Source organism: Pseudorasbora parva, chromosome 4 (assembly GCF_024679245.1).
Source record: "Pseudorasbora parva isolate DD20220531a chromosome 4, ASM2467924v1, whole genome shotgun sequence".
NCBI lineage: Eukaryota > Metazoa > Chordata > Actinopteri > Cypriniformes > Gobionidae > Pseudorasbora > Pseudorasbora parva.
Window position 1 is genome coordinate 25,033,109 of NC_090175.1, and position 15,384 is coordinate 25,048,492.

The 15,384-nt window shown below is 39.3% G+C and overlaps 1 protein-coding gene and 1 long non-coding RNA gene across 5 annotated transcripts in view; one reads left to right on the forward strand and one right to left on the reverse strand.

The window, feature by feature from the left end:
* Nucleotides 1–15,384, reverse strand: part of LOC137073160 (uncharacterized) — a 135,458-nt gene that overhangs the window by 103,193 nt on the left and 16,881 nt on the right. The window lies entirely within an intron of this gene.
* The window catches only part of frem3 (Fras1 related extracellular matrix 3), a 34,661-nt gene continuing 20,734 nt past the window's right edge, over nt 1,458–15,384 (forward strand). For all 4 annotated transcript variants that reach the window (XM_067441372.1, XM_067441373.1, XM_067441370.1 and 1 more), the window contains exons 1-2: nt 1,458–6,597; nt 6,686–6,775. In XM_067441372.1, the coding sequence (XP_067297473.1) occupies nt 1,569–6,597; nt 6,686–6,775 (5,119 nt within the window). In that variant the 5' untranslated portion in view covers nt 1,458–1,568. The remainder of the gene's footprint in view (nt 6,598–6,685; nt 6,776–15,384) is intronic.

A 15,384-nucleotide genomic window follows, 5' to 3' on the forward strand; every position in this document is an offset into this window, starting at 1 on the left:
GACGCATTTAAAATCCAATCCCCGGTGACTGCAATTGCAAAAGATATATTTGGACTTTCTAGAAATAAAATTATATGAGAGGATTCTTCAGGCAGGCAGCAGGACATCATGCATGTTAAGATCACTGTGAATCAAATGTGTTTGAACATACCTTTCAACAACTTAGTGCTGCTGATAATTTGCAATGATGCTTGTGCAACTAGAAGAATTAAGAAAATTGTTTGTTTTTATTATTGCATTAAAATACAGGGCCCTTGGGTACCCTTTGTCCACCTGTTAAAGCAACTGGACTGAGTATTGTGTGGCTTGACCTTTCAACTGGCCCATGAGGTGACCCCCCAAGTTATAAGCATCTGAACTGTTGTACAGTAACTCAATAAAAATATTATTTAATCTTAACAGTATGAATTTATTGACTGGAAACTGTTAATAGAAAATAAAGTACCAAATACACATGGACACACACACACACACACACAGCTTTTGTTTTATGGAGACATTCCATAGACACAGATTTTATACTGCACAAATTGTAGTATATTCTATTCCCTAATCCTAAATCTACCAATCACAGAAAACTGTATTTTTAGATTACAAAACAACAACAACAACAAAAAACACCAATTGATATAAGATAAATACCAACTGATGTTTTGTTGTTGTTTGTTTGATTTTTGAAGCAGTTTTCTTCATGAAGACCAAAAAATACATGTTGTCCCCATAATAGAGGGTAAACCTGAACCACAGACACAAAATGTATATAAAATAATTTGTTTAATTAGTTTAAAGCTACATTGTTTAAGTAAATTATGGAAATATATTACATGTATTGTTGTTTACATTTTAATATAATTTACGAGATGGCAAAATCCAAAATTGTGCAATATTTCAAAATTTTGACTCTCTTCTACTCCAACAGAAGGCGCTGTCGCTACTCTTTAGCTATATCTATAATAATGGAAAAGTAAACTAAATGGATAATTTTAAAGAACACATTTAAGTTAAACATCAGATGCCCTGACCACTTGTTAGACCATGAAAAAAGTTCCTGAACAACTATATCCATTTATAATCCTTGACGCATTTGTCAAACATGTCACAAATCAGTGGCCACATAAATATGGACTTCAGAATTTCACAAAAGAACATGCTTGTCTTGGTTTATATCTTTTTTTTTCTTTCCCTTTTCTTTCTCTAGGAAAAGATATGCTATTAGTCTTAATATGAAGCTTTTTGTGCTTTGCTTTCAGTGGGTATGGAAGGAGAAAAAGTGAGGGAGGGCTAGAGTGAATGCAACAGTTTGGGGGGTTGTCCAATGTGCTGCCTTAAATTAGCTGGGGGAGAGGTTGGACTAAGGGTGGAGCATTCTACTGTCACTATCTCCCTTGTTAAGCATTACCTGCAGTGCTTCAGTAGGTTGACTGCACATGTACTGTGTGTAAGGAGAGAGAGGGGGAAACAGCAGTGAGAATCAAGCCTTGAGAAATCAAGGACACCATCCTAAATCTTACTTGGACTCTGCAGAGCATCTATTTTAGCAAGTACATGCAGTGCAACTAGCTGTAGATATGGCTGGTTGTCTGCAAAAAGGAAGACTGTGTGCAGCAGAAGCACCTCTGAAGTGCCTGTTTATATTGATTTCATTAGGATGCTGTCTCTCTAATGTGGACGCAGATCCTTTCGACGCGACTTTCCGCCAAAGGCACAGACCTGGACCTACCGTTGAAACAATTTTGGTAGCCAACAATGGGATTAGAGTTCCCTTTGGACGCTCCATCTATCTGGATCCTATCAATGACCTTGTGACAGAAGTGCATGCAGGAGACCGCTGTCACATTACAGTCCTGGAAAATGACCCACTGGCCCAGAGACCTGGAATGCTAACACCCAAGAAGTTCCCCTGTGCTTTTGGGGCAGAAGAGGTGAAATATACTCACTTTGGTTCCAGGAGCCCAAGCAAAGACCACATTAAACTGCAACTGAGGTATGACTCCAACACAGACACAGTGGTGGTTCCTTTCATTCTTGAAGTAGAAGTGGTCTTTCAGCAACTGGAGATTCTCACTCGTAACATACCTCTGGTTGTGGACAAGCTCAATGGGCTAAGCAACCCAATTGACAAAAAAACTTTGGAGTTTGCATTTGAAGACGGTGTCACTACATGCAAGGTGACCACACTGGTTGGTGCAGGCAAACTTCCCAGGTATGGTAGTCTTACTGATAACTCTGTTAATGGCCAGATGATTAATTGCGATGAATTTGTCAAGAAGGGAATTAAGTATCAACACACTGCAACCACCAACTCTCCTAACAGAGACTACATTCCAATGCTAGTGGAAGTACAAGATAATGATGGTAATACTTTTCAACAAGAACATTTCCAGATAATGGTTAGAATCAAAGAGGGTAATGAAAATACACCACCAAAGCCTAGCTTTATATCTATGATGATGATGGAGATTGACCAGTTTGTGATGACAGCCATTACTTCAGATATGCTGGCAGCTGAGGATATTGAATCAGGTTCTGATGAGTTAATCTTTAACATAACATCTCCATTGGGCTATCAACAGGGCTATATTATCAGCACAGATGATCAAAACCAGCCAATAACTTCTTTCCATCAGAGAGATATTAAAGACCTGAAAATCGCTTACAAGCCTCCCTCTGAGGATTCTGATGTAGAAAGAATTTTTCAGATTGAATTTGAAATTGTTGACACTGATGGGGCTGTTTCTGATCCTTTTGCGTTCATGATTGTTGTGAAGCCAATGAACACATTAGCTCCAGTGGTAACCAAAAATACTGGACAGCTTCTTTTTGAGGGTCAATCAAGACCACTATCCAGCTCACACAATTTAGAAATCAGTGATGAAGACAATCTTGATGATGTGAAGATTACTGTTGTTGATGGCTTGAAACATGGAGAGTTGACTGTGCTCGGGTCTCAACGAAAGTTTTTCACTACAGCTGATCTAGATGCTGGCATTGTTGTGTACCAGCATGATGGAAGCGACACCTACAGTGACAACATTATATTCAGAATGACTGATGGCAGTAATGAAGTAGAGTTTTTATTCCCCATCACAATTGCACCAACTGATGATGAACCCCCTATTATAAATGCAAACACTGGTATTGTGCTTTTTAAAAATGAAGTGATGCAAATCTCCCCCTTCATCCTGAGTGCCACTGACATTGACTCTGAGGATTCAACAATTAAATTCATATTAGAAGAGCCATTCTCAGCAATTGGTGAGCTGCTCATCAAACAGGTGGAGCCTCCTCCAGATCCATCTGCATGGAAATTTAGTGCAACAGATGAGATGTTTGAACAGGTGGTGACAGAATGGTTTCAGCAGGATATTCTGGATGGGAAGCTGTTCTATCGCCACAAAGGACCTCATAGTACCACCACTGTGATTGACCAATTTGCTTTTAGAGTCCAGGATGACAATGACCCACCAAATCAATCAGGAGAGCATGTGTTCATAATTAAAATCCACCCAGTGGATGACATTCCTCCAGAACTTTACCCTGGCACCACACTACACATGACAGTCAAAGAATACGAGCTCACATTTTTTAAGAAGAAATTTCTACGTTACACAGATCTGGACTGTGATGACAGGGATCTTAAATACACCATTATCAAACCTCCTACTGACACAGATGAAAACAATCCTGTTCCTCTTGGTGCCATTGTACTGACTGACAGCCCTGACATCATAATCAGTGAGTTTACGCAAGCTCAGGTCAACCACCATAAAGTGGCATACAAACCCCCAGACCAAGAGCTTGGTATTACTCCCAAAGTGGTCCAGTTTTCATTCAGTGTGGAAGACACTGCTAGTAATTCTGTTGATGGAGTTTTCACAATCTTTTTACAGCCTGTTGACAACAAACCCCCTGTAATCACTAATACTGGTTTTACTGTTTTGGAGCGAAATACTTATATAATAACCAAAAATGAACTTGATGCCTCTGACCAGGACACTGAGGATGAGAATATAAAATTTATAGTGACCCAGATTCCCAGGTTTGGGCAGCTGCAATATTTAGGAATAGACATGTCTAATGGGGAAACATTTGTGTTAGAGGACATTGAAAACAGCAGACTGGCCTACATCAACAGTGGTGAAGAATCTCTTCACGATGTCATTAAGCTGGACATTAGTGATGGCTTCCATGAAGTCCCCATTGTTGTCAAGATCAGCATCAAGCCTGTCGATGATGAAACTCCTAAAATTATGTTACCAGCAGGTTTGTTAGGAGCATCCATTGATGTACTTGAGAATGGTGCAACAGAAATCACCAGCAACGTTATTCAGGGTCGTGACGAAGACACAGATGATCTCATGCTGACTTTCATAGTTGAGGAGCCTCCTAAGCTAGGAGAAATAATGGTGAATGGAGCTTCTGCTGAGCACTTCACCCAGCAAGACATAATCAATGGCGTGGTCGTCTATGTTCACACTAGTGGTGAAATTGGCCCCATCAAAGAGCATGATTCCTTCAATCTCACAATATCTGACATGTCGGATGAATGGGTTGTTGGCGGCAACAAAGTTCAAGGGGTCCGTGTCCATGTCACTATTCTTCCTGTAGACAGCATTCCACCTATTGTTAATGTAGGTGGTCAATTTGTAGTAGTCGAGGGTGAGAAAAATGTTATTACATTGGAGCACATTCAAGCTGAGGACATTGACACTGATAATGATGATATCTTGTGTACTATCATCGTCCAGTCCACATCTGGCTATGTGGAGAACATCTCCCCAGCTCCTGGGTCTGAAAAATCCAGAGTAGGCATTGCCATCACTGCATTCACCATTAAAGATGTTGGTCTAGGCCACATCTATTATGTCCAAAGCATTCACAAGGGTGTGGAGCCAGTTGAGGACAGATTCACTTTCCGCTGCTCAGATGGCATTAACTTTTCAGAAAGACACTTTTTCCCCATTGTCATTATCCCAGCCAATGACGAAAAGCCAGATATTTTCATTCGTGAGTTTGTTGTCATGGAGGGGATGAGCTTGGTTATTGACACTCCTATTTTGAATGCTGCAGATGCAGATATCCCAAGTGATGAATTAGTTTTTGAAATACTTAAAAACCCAAAACATGGAAACATAGTTCAGCAGTTGAGCACTGGGACAGTTCCAGTGGTGAAATTGACCTTAGAGCAGATCAAGGAGGCTTCCAATATTGTTTATGAGCATGATGACTCTGAAACCAAAGAAGACAGTTTTGAAATTCGACTCACTGATGGGAAGCACACAGTTGAAGAGAAGGTCGTCATAATGGTCATTCCTGTTGATGATGAAACCCCAAGGATGGCCATTAATGATGGCCTAGAAGTAGAAATTGGAGAAACCAAAGTAATTAGTAACAGAGTGCTGAAGGCCACAGATCTGGATTCCGAGGACAAAGAGCTTACTTACATTATCCGTTATGGCCCTGGCCAAGGCTACCTTCACAGAATTACCAAACATGGAGTTGTAATTGGCAACATTAGTATTGGTATGAATTTCACTCAAGATGAACTTGACAAACAGTTGATTCAGTATGTTCACACAGGCCAGGAGGGTGTCCGTGACCTGCTAAAGTTTGACGTAACAGATGGAATCAATCCTCTCATTGATCGCTACTTCTACATTAATATTGGTAGCATGGACATGGTCTTCCCTGATGTTATCAACAAGGGTGTGACGCTCAAAGAGGGAGGTAAGGTCACCTTGACCACAGATCTCCTCAGCACAACTGACATCAACAGTCCAGATGAATATCTAAGTTTTAGCATTACACGTGCTCCTAGCAGGGGCCATCTTGAATGTACTGACCTCCCAGGGGTGCCCATCTCCACCTTCACTCAACTGCAGTTAGCTGGCAACAAGATCTACTACATCCATACATCTGACGATGAAGTAAAGATGGACAGCTTTGAGTTTGAGGTGACAGACGGCTATAACCCTGTCTTCCGCACCTTCCGTGTATCCATTACAGATGTTGACAACAAGAAGCCAGTCTTGACGATCAACAAGCTGGTGCTGGGGGAGGGAGAAACCAAGCTGATCACACCCTTTGAACTGACAGTGGAGGACCGTGACACACCAGACAACCTGCTGCGATTTGTAGTGACTCAAGTGCCAGTTCATGGTCAGCTTCTGTTCAATGGAACACAAGTCATTACATCATTTACCAAGCAGGATCTAAATGAAAACCTTATTACTTATAGGCATGATGGCACAGAGACAAATGAAGACAGCTTCTCTTTCACTATTACTGATGGAACTCACACTGAATTTTATGTTTTCCCTGATACTGTATATGAAACTCGCAAGCCTCAGATGATGACTATTGATATTAGCACAGTGGACAATGGGGTGCCTCAAATCCTTGTAAACAGAGCAGCGCCCACTCTTAGAGTTCTTCATACTGGGCACCTTGGATTTTTAATTACCAGCAAAGCTCTAAAGGCTGAGGACAGAGACAGCCCAAACAAAGTTCTTAAGTATGTTGTAACAGAGACCCCTCTTCATGGCTTTATCATGAATTCTGCTTTGGGCAATGATAGCATCAAATCCTTCTCACAGGGTATGTTATACTTATTTTACCCTAAATGTTATACAAAAACTTCCACTGTTATTTAAGATGTATTAATCTCCAACTTCTCCAACTTTAGCTGATATTGATGATATGAAGATTTGCTATGTGCTTCTTGATGGATCCAATGCCACAAGTGACATATTCTACTTCACAGTGGAAGACAATGGTAAGAATGTCTCTTCCTTGACCCTATCATTAACTGAAAGTGTCATGTGTCACTAAAGCTTCTGTTGGAATTCCCAAGCTTTAAGTTGCTTATTTAAATCAATTTAGCTGAAAGGGACTTTTCTAGGTTGGCTTACAATTAGAAGAGTGTATCTTTGTCTGTCAGTCAATATTAAAAGTAAACAGAAGACACAATTTGTACACATTTTAATAGTAAAGTGATAGTTAAACATTTAACTAATTTGGTAATTCACTGCTTCTTAATTTAATCTGGTCAAATTGCCAACACTTTCTGAGTTTAAGTGTGAGATTTGGAAATCCTACTGTATTCCGCCTCAGGATGACATATAAACACTCAGACATGAAAAAGGAAACACTTTAAACAAAGGATTAAACAAAGAATCTTTTTTCAACTTGGATGAGCCTGGACAAGTTGGCAGAGATTTGGTGGTCAGCAAATAATAGCAATTGGCTAATGTGCCATCAAGCCTTTTGGAATGAATGAATGAACAAATACTACCCATTAACTAATTAAGACTAAAGTTTTTTATTTTAACTTTTACTTATATTTGAATTAATTGTCACTTTAAATATATATGATTTGCACAAATGCATTTGTGTATCTGCATGAATTCCTTAATTGTAAATATAAAAAGAAGCGGATATTTGCTTGTTAGTAGTTTAATTTATGGCTCTTTAGCTGTGTAAGAACTGGAGCGTGCACCAGGGCTGGCACTTTGTCTCTTTGGCAGCATTTCAGCTGGAGGCAGTCATTGCTATAAGAGCCAGGAAAAGATACACACTGTCAGAGGCCTAGCCAAGATGGTAGAAACAATACCATTTAGACAGATTCAAAAGACATAGCCACTCACTGAAGAAAAAAAAAAAAAGACTGAGCTGAGCTGATACAAACATGTAAACGTTATTCTCACTTGTAACTTAAATCAAGAAACCAAGTGATTTAATAAGACTAACCATGTTGAGCTATATAGCAATGATTCGTTTTCTCTCTCTCTCTCTCAATATAGTCAATATTTTAATCCAAAAATCATACATATTGGGCCTTTAAGCTCGTCGAAGGACCTGAAACAGAACATGTTTGCACACAAATTAGGGGAATGTAGGTCATGTGGCTATTTGTTAAAAGGCTAGATCACCCAAAAATTCAACTTTTGGCATTAAATTCCACATTTGTGATACCTTTATCTATCTTCAGAACACAAATTAAGATAATTTTGATTAAATTTGATCCGCAACTACCACATTCAAGGTCCAGAATGGTAAAAAAAAAGAAGAAGAAGAAAATATATAATTAAAGTAATCTATATGATTTAATTGGTTTAATCTCAGTTTTTACAAAACAGTGAGCAGCAACCCAATAGGGGGAGCAGCCCGGAGCACCATAACACATGCATGTTGTGTTGACTCAAGAGCTTAAAACCAAGCACTGAAATTGAGATTAAACCACTGCAGTCACATGGACTATTTTAATGATTTATTTTCTATCATTCTAAACCTTAAAATGTGGAATTTGTGTAGCTCCCAATGGAGGGAAAAAAGCTCTATGATGTCATCGAAAATGTCTTAATTTGGGTTCTGAAAATAAACAAAGGTCTCGCGGGTGTGGAACGACATGAGGGTAAGTAATTAATGATAGAATTTTTTATTTACTTAAAATATTCATATTTTTGAAAAGTGCGCACACAGAAAGCCACCTCAGTGTGCAATACTTAATTCAGTTCTCTTTCGTGGCTTATAGCACTCAAATGGCTAAATACACACAAAGATAGGGCTGGGCGATATGACGAAATATATCGTCTGGACGATAGAAAATGTCTATCGTTTTATATAAGGCTCTATCGCTTACGCCACGATAAGGCGTTTATGGCAGAATTTTACGTCAAGATGCACCTCACGCCACGGCATGCCCATGCAATACATAAACGCGCTCCCTCTGTCTCTCTCTCGCTCTCTCACTCACACACACACACGCGCTGCAGCCTCCCTTCCACTCACGTCACTTTTTTAAAATCCCCCACAGCGCGAAACACGAGTCCCGCAAACGCGCCGCAGAGGAGCTTGTTTGTAATCAGAGGACAAATGGCTCCTTAGTTTCGAAATGGTTTGGGTACAAGGTGATCGCGTTGAAAATAAAGGCGTTTGTCCAGCCTTAGAAGCTCATTTGAATCATTGCCGCGGCTCATTTAAGAAAATGACAGCTCCGAAGAGACGCCGCTTTAGTCTGAGGTAGTGCTAACAATAATAAAGAAAGACGATCAACACCTTATGTGTTTCCACTGAAATGAAGATGTAATATATTTCCAAATGTAAGCCCATCTTAAGCGAAATGTACGCTTCATACTGTCGTCTGCTCTGGCTCTAACCTCGAGTGTTTACTTTTTGCAAACCTTGTGAGCGCGCAAACCCAAACGCTGTGACCTCGCGCCAAATGTTTTTATTGGTTTATTAAGTACAAACAGGCGAGTTATGAAAAATTGAGTGCGAGGGATATGTTCAATCACACAAAAACATTTTGGAATGAGACGGCCAACTGTAGCGTTTAGTCCACTGTCTATAATAGCCTAATTTAGAGATCACTTTTTTATTTATTTTAACCGACAACTTTGATCGGTTAACGTTGATACGGTCAGCCATCGGTCAAACGTTCATCGGTAAACATCCCTAGGCAGGTGTTAACTTTACTAACAGTCTTGCTTTAAAAAAAGGTTCTACATAAAATAAAAATGTAGTCCATACTACCTTTATTTGTTTTGTATATCATTTCAAACTGCATTTCCACATTGCAATTTTGTATAGACTATTCATAAACTGAATTAATAGAAAGGTTGCTATATCGTTATGTATATCGTTATCGGGATATCAAATGAGCTATATCGGGATATGAAATTTTGGCCATATCGCCCAGCCCTACACAAAGATATGTCAAAATGCCTTTCTTGGTAAGTTTTCATGTAAACACAGTCAGTTATGTCCTAAGTGAACATAAACAGTTGGGACAGAAATCGGATGCGTATCAATAGGATCCGTACATTAGGTCTTAAAGTGACATCAACCTAATAGAGTATACCCACTGCTGCCTGTCATTCAAACAACAAAAGAAAAAGAGATCATTACTCACTATCTTGACTAAATCATTTTTGAAGCTTAAGAAAAAGGTTTTTAAAAGGTTTAAAAACAAACTGGCTTTTTTGTTTGTTGACTATTTAAAGGGTAAGTTCACCCAAAAATGAAAATTATGTTATTTAATGACTCACCCTAATGTCGTTCCACACCCGTAAGACCTAAGTTTAAAGATATTTTATATTTAGTCCAAGAGTTTCTGTCCCTGCATTGAAAATGTATGTACGGTATACTTTACCTCTCCAGAAAGGTAATACAAACATCATCAAAGTAGTCCATGTGACATCAGTTGGTCAGTTTAAATTTTTTGAAGCATCAAAAATTCATTTTGCTCCAAAAATAACAAAAACTAAGACTACTCAGCATTGTCATCTCTTCCGCGTTCGCAACTGCGCAGTCTCCCTCAGACTATAAACAAAGCTCGGGTGCACCAGATAACACGTCGGCAAACATCATCAAAGATTATATTTATAATCTGCCGCTGCCACTGCACAGCCGCAAACGCAGATTGAAAACGAACCTTCTTTTGTTTCAAACCTTCTTCTTCTTCAATATCATGCAACCTTATAGCCTACAAATCTAGATGCAGCAAATCTAATCTGCCGCGAGTGTAGTCTAGCAAGTCTCAACAGACTTCTGAGCTGGAAAAAACTAACTCTGGTCAGGCCTGTCACATCGTGTATAGAGTCAGTGGGCGGGTTTAACATAATGACCGCAGATGGCAGCTGAAATAATTCTTAAAAAGGGAAGATGTGTTCGGAGTTTTGCCGACCGTATCAGGGATGGAAATTAGCACCCGCCACCAGCCAAATGCGGGTGATTTTGAGTTGTGGCGGGTAAACTCGCTTCACCTACCGGCCACCGTGGCGGGTAAATAAAATAGCATACTGTTTCACCTCTTTGTAAACTTTGTTCAATGCATGCGAGTGCTGCTGTATATGTCCGAATATGAGCAGTCGTTTTTGCCGTCATTACCCGGATGTAGTGCCAGAAGACGCCAATAAGAACTTGCGCGCTCTGAGAGAAGATCCGCCACTGTGCATCATCCGAGAGCGCGCACAGGTCTCACAGTGCGCAAATATTTATTTATTTTTCAAGTCTTGCGCTTGTATGTCAACATGTCCATCTTGATGAGTATCCAAGCAGACATAGTCTGAATATGCCTTAACTGAACTGTATACAGTCGAGAAAGACGAGCATATCCCTGCATTACATCTTAAAGGGGCAGGAACCTTTACTGCTCTGTTTAATGTCAAACAAAAGGACATCACTCACTGCTCTTGATTGAATAGCTGTTGTAAGTTTAATAAAGATGAATCTTTAATTTAAACAGTTAAATATGCAGTTATTTTAGATTTGATTACTTTATTCAATTTCTGTACCTTTCTGCAGGCCAGTAGGCCTATTTAATGTAGGCCTACACATAAGTGAGGTCAAGTTAAACATTTTAGTTTGAATTTTATTTTATACTGTAGATTGTTGCAATGTGCTAAATAAATATTTGCATAATTTGTAAGTTGTGATTTAATATAAATTTAAATTTATGCATCTGCAATGCCTTGATTTTTAGTAAAGTTACACAGTCAAAGCATTAGCCATAAAAGCAATGGTACTAATAATTGGCATCATTTCTTTTGGTGTTTTGGTTTCGGCCAATAGTTTTTATTTCGGTGCATCCCTACTGACAATGTTCTGCTCGGTATGTCATCAACATGCTTCAGAAGATCCCTAAACTAATAGTTTCATTGTAGGGACTAAAAACCTAAAACTGGAAGCCATAAAAGACAACGAATCATCCAAATGCCACATCCAGGTTAAAAAAAAAAACAGAGCGCACAGAGCCCTACTCATTTAATGAAATGTATATCAGTTCATGGTTTGTGTGTGTATAAGAGAGAAAGAGAAAATGTCAGTATTTCATTGAGACTTGAGATTAAATAAACTGCTTCAGTATTGTAGAGCTTGAAGTATTCATTTTCACATACAGTTACACATTGTTGGTTAAAAACAAGAAAGTGGCTGGTAAAAACGTTGAGTGGCTGGTAGATTTTGAAATCCACCAGCCACAGAGGCCAGTGGACAAAAAAGTAAATTTCCATCCCTGGACCATATACAGGAAAAGTTTAATCTATCAACTAGCCCCACTTCACTTTGCTCTGGTTGGTTGTAGCGCTATCCAATTGCATGCAGAGGGAGTTTGAAAGACAACCGTTTATCAAGCCCCTCGGATTGAGCCCTGGCAATGGTGAGTTCCCAGAGCCAACATCTTGATGTCAGTCTGACTTGTCAGGCTAACAACCTAATCTATACCATTTTATAAAACAAGTCCTACCATCTTCTTGCTTTGTAAGTATAAAATGATCAGAATAAAGATTACATAGCCTACAGGTTTCAATTAAACATATACACTTAGAATTCACCAGGCTTTGTTTAATTAAGTTGTACACTATGGCATTTTTACTTGTTATGTAACTTCCATTTGCTTTCAATGTTCACATAATACATACTGCTATAAAATACAAGCTTAGATTTCAGAACAGAAGTTAAGCTGTTCATATTAGGGACATAACTCATATCCAAAACAATGTTATATGATCATTTGTTAGATGGTGGAATGCATTTCCTCTGAGATTTGTGGCTCCAGCTACACTGACCCGGTGTAAGTGTAGAAGTCATTGCAGACAGGGGTGTCTGTGTGTGTCAAGGAGCAGAGATCTGTTAACAGATCTCCTTTCAAAGATCCCTCTATGCCTGGCTGAAACTCAAAGCCATCACAAGATATGCTGAAAACCTTGGGGCTTCCCCTTGCCTAATTCTTCTTTTGAGATGTAAAAAATGGAGAGGGCCATACTGTTAGGTTGGGTTTGAATTTTTCTCCAATTTTTTTTATTTTTACAAAAAGTCAAGTCTGTATTTGTGAAAAGCCAGGAAGCTTAAACATAGCATCTACAATGCATCAAAAGTAGGTTTTGGAGCAGAGTCTATGTAGATTGTTCCAAAAAATACCTTCAAAAAAGTTCTGCAACACACATTTAAAAAAAATATATAATCAAAGAGGTGTGGATAAATGACATAAATGTTGATAGTGTTTAAATGTTTTTTTTTTTTTTTTACTTTCAATTTTAAAGCAAATCGATTTTTGACACAATGTTTACTATTTGACTCAATATTCATGTGTGGTGTATTTATGCTTTTTGGAGTATCACATTGTTAGTTAAGCAACATGTTAACACCAAACTTGGCTGAAAACAATTGTATAGCCCCTTTCACACTGCACGTCAGACCTGCAATATTCCCGGAACATTGCCGGGTCGCCTTCTGTGTGAAAGCAACCACGTCCCGGGATTGATTACCGAATTCGACCCGGGTCGGGGACCTAGTAATATTGCGGTATTCGACCCGGGACGAGCGCTGTGTGAACAAAAGCCGAAACTAATGCCACAACGTGTACGTAGTTATCGTGCGACTCCTAGAGCTTGTTTTTTCAATAATACAACCCTGCAGTGCCAGAAGAGCTAGTCTGTGTTTTAAACGCAGAGAGTGTTCGTATACAAAAGAAACTAAAATTAAACAAGCAAGAAATGTGTGCAAACTGGACACAAGTCGAGACCACAGAGCTCCTTACTATCCGCGCTGAAGCTGAGATCGCTCGCCATTATACGTCACATCAGGATGTCACGTGGCAACTTGACCCGGGACCGTTAAGCGTTGTGTGTGAAAGCGCACATATTACGGCATTTCGCTGGCTGTGTGAATGGACCAAATCTAGCGGCCCGGGAACAAATGCCGGGTCGCATTATCCGTGTATTTGCCAGAATCGCAGTGTGAAAGGGGCTTAAGTCTACTGTTATATCAACGGTCTCTATAGTGCTCCAAAACAGTCACATAGAATGTTCTCTTTCAGTTAGCTGCCTTAGAAGGTAGCTGCCTATGTAGGCAGTAGACAGTAAGGTACTGTAGCACACAAGGTTTTGGAAGAGAGCCAATGACTTGCAATAGGTGTGTCTAATACAAAACTGAAGAAAGCTGTATCTCATAGGTATCCAAAACAGATTCTATAACTTTCTCAAGTTTGGAGGTTTCTTTTCATTAAAGATGTCTCCACCTAATCTGTTTTTCAGACATGTAAACAAACACCCAAAAGATTTATTGCTCTATGGTGCCAGTGTCTGCCACAAACACACTAAACACAGGAACCACATCGTCAGTGATCTAGTTCGTCTTTGCAACTTTTAGATTTATGATATTTTGTGAGAGAGGATATGAAGTGGTTCTTGGGTTATTCTTATCTCTCACAGATGGCAGAGTTCTTCCTGTGATCTGAGCCTTGAGATCACCCTATGGTGCCTTTTACTTTCAAGAGTACTTTCTCTTGATGTCTCTCCCTCTGCCTACCACAGACAACTTAGGCGACTGGTGTCACAAGAGATGTGGCTGGTCTGCCATGCCATAATTCATCACCCTGCAGTTTGGGGATCAGGTGCCTGTCTTTTGCAAATGTCACGTGGACAAATACAGTACCTGCCAGTGTCCAGTTGTCAAATATTCCCCGAGTGGAATGCCTGGAATTAAACGAGATGCCTAACATAGACTTCCAAGCTTAGCGCTTGTGAGGTGCCATTATTAGATGCAGAGGAAATGGCTAAAGCTTCTCAGGTCAGAAAGACGTGACCCTTATTTAAATATGACTTCATGTTGCCTCGTGACGACAGATAGTGGGTCTAATCTGAAGCACGGTCATACATTTTCATGTTTAGGATACTTAACATGGCCCTAGTAGTTCTGATGAACCAATTTAGTCTTGCAATATTCTTCTGGCAGTGAATGCTGATATCCTCCTAGCATTCCCTCCCATGCCTGAGGCTCTATACATATACATATTCTACTGACCTGTGCCACTGAGGTGAAGATCTATCGAGAATGAACTCTATACTTACCACCGAGTTGATGTATCTAACATATGAGACTTTCAACAAGTAAAATTTTTTAAGTTGTATTCTTAAGGATAAAAGCAACAAAGCCATTAATTCCAAGGGGAATTATTACTGCCAGCCTGAAACTCATGCCCTGTTTGGACAGTAATTGTTTCTCATGTGGACGTCTGTAAAACTAAATGCGCATGCCACCTCAGTGATAAAACTCGTGCATTCGGATGGCAATTTATTCCCGGTGGAGGAGTGAGTTTTGTGATCCTGTGCACCTGGAAACCTGCTCACATGGTCAATTACATGATTGTATGCTTTAAATAAAATTGGGTGTGCTTGGTATAATAAGAATAAATGCATATTTAATTTAATAATAGGAAAATAATACCCTAATTATTATTTAATTATTTTAATCGGTTTAAAAAAAGGAGACACACATAGTTAAAATGTTATTCTGTCTTGTATTTTATCTAAAAAAAAGGATGTTATTTTATTCCACATGGAAATGAGCAAAAATAAGTTAATACAGCGCCTTATTTACATG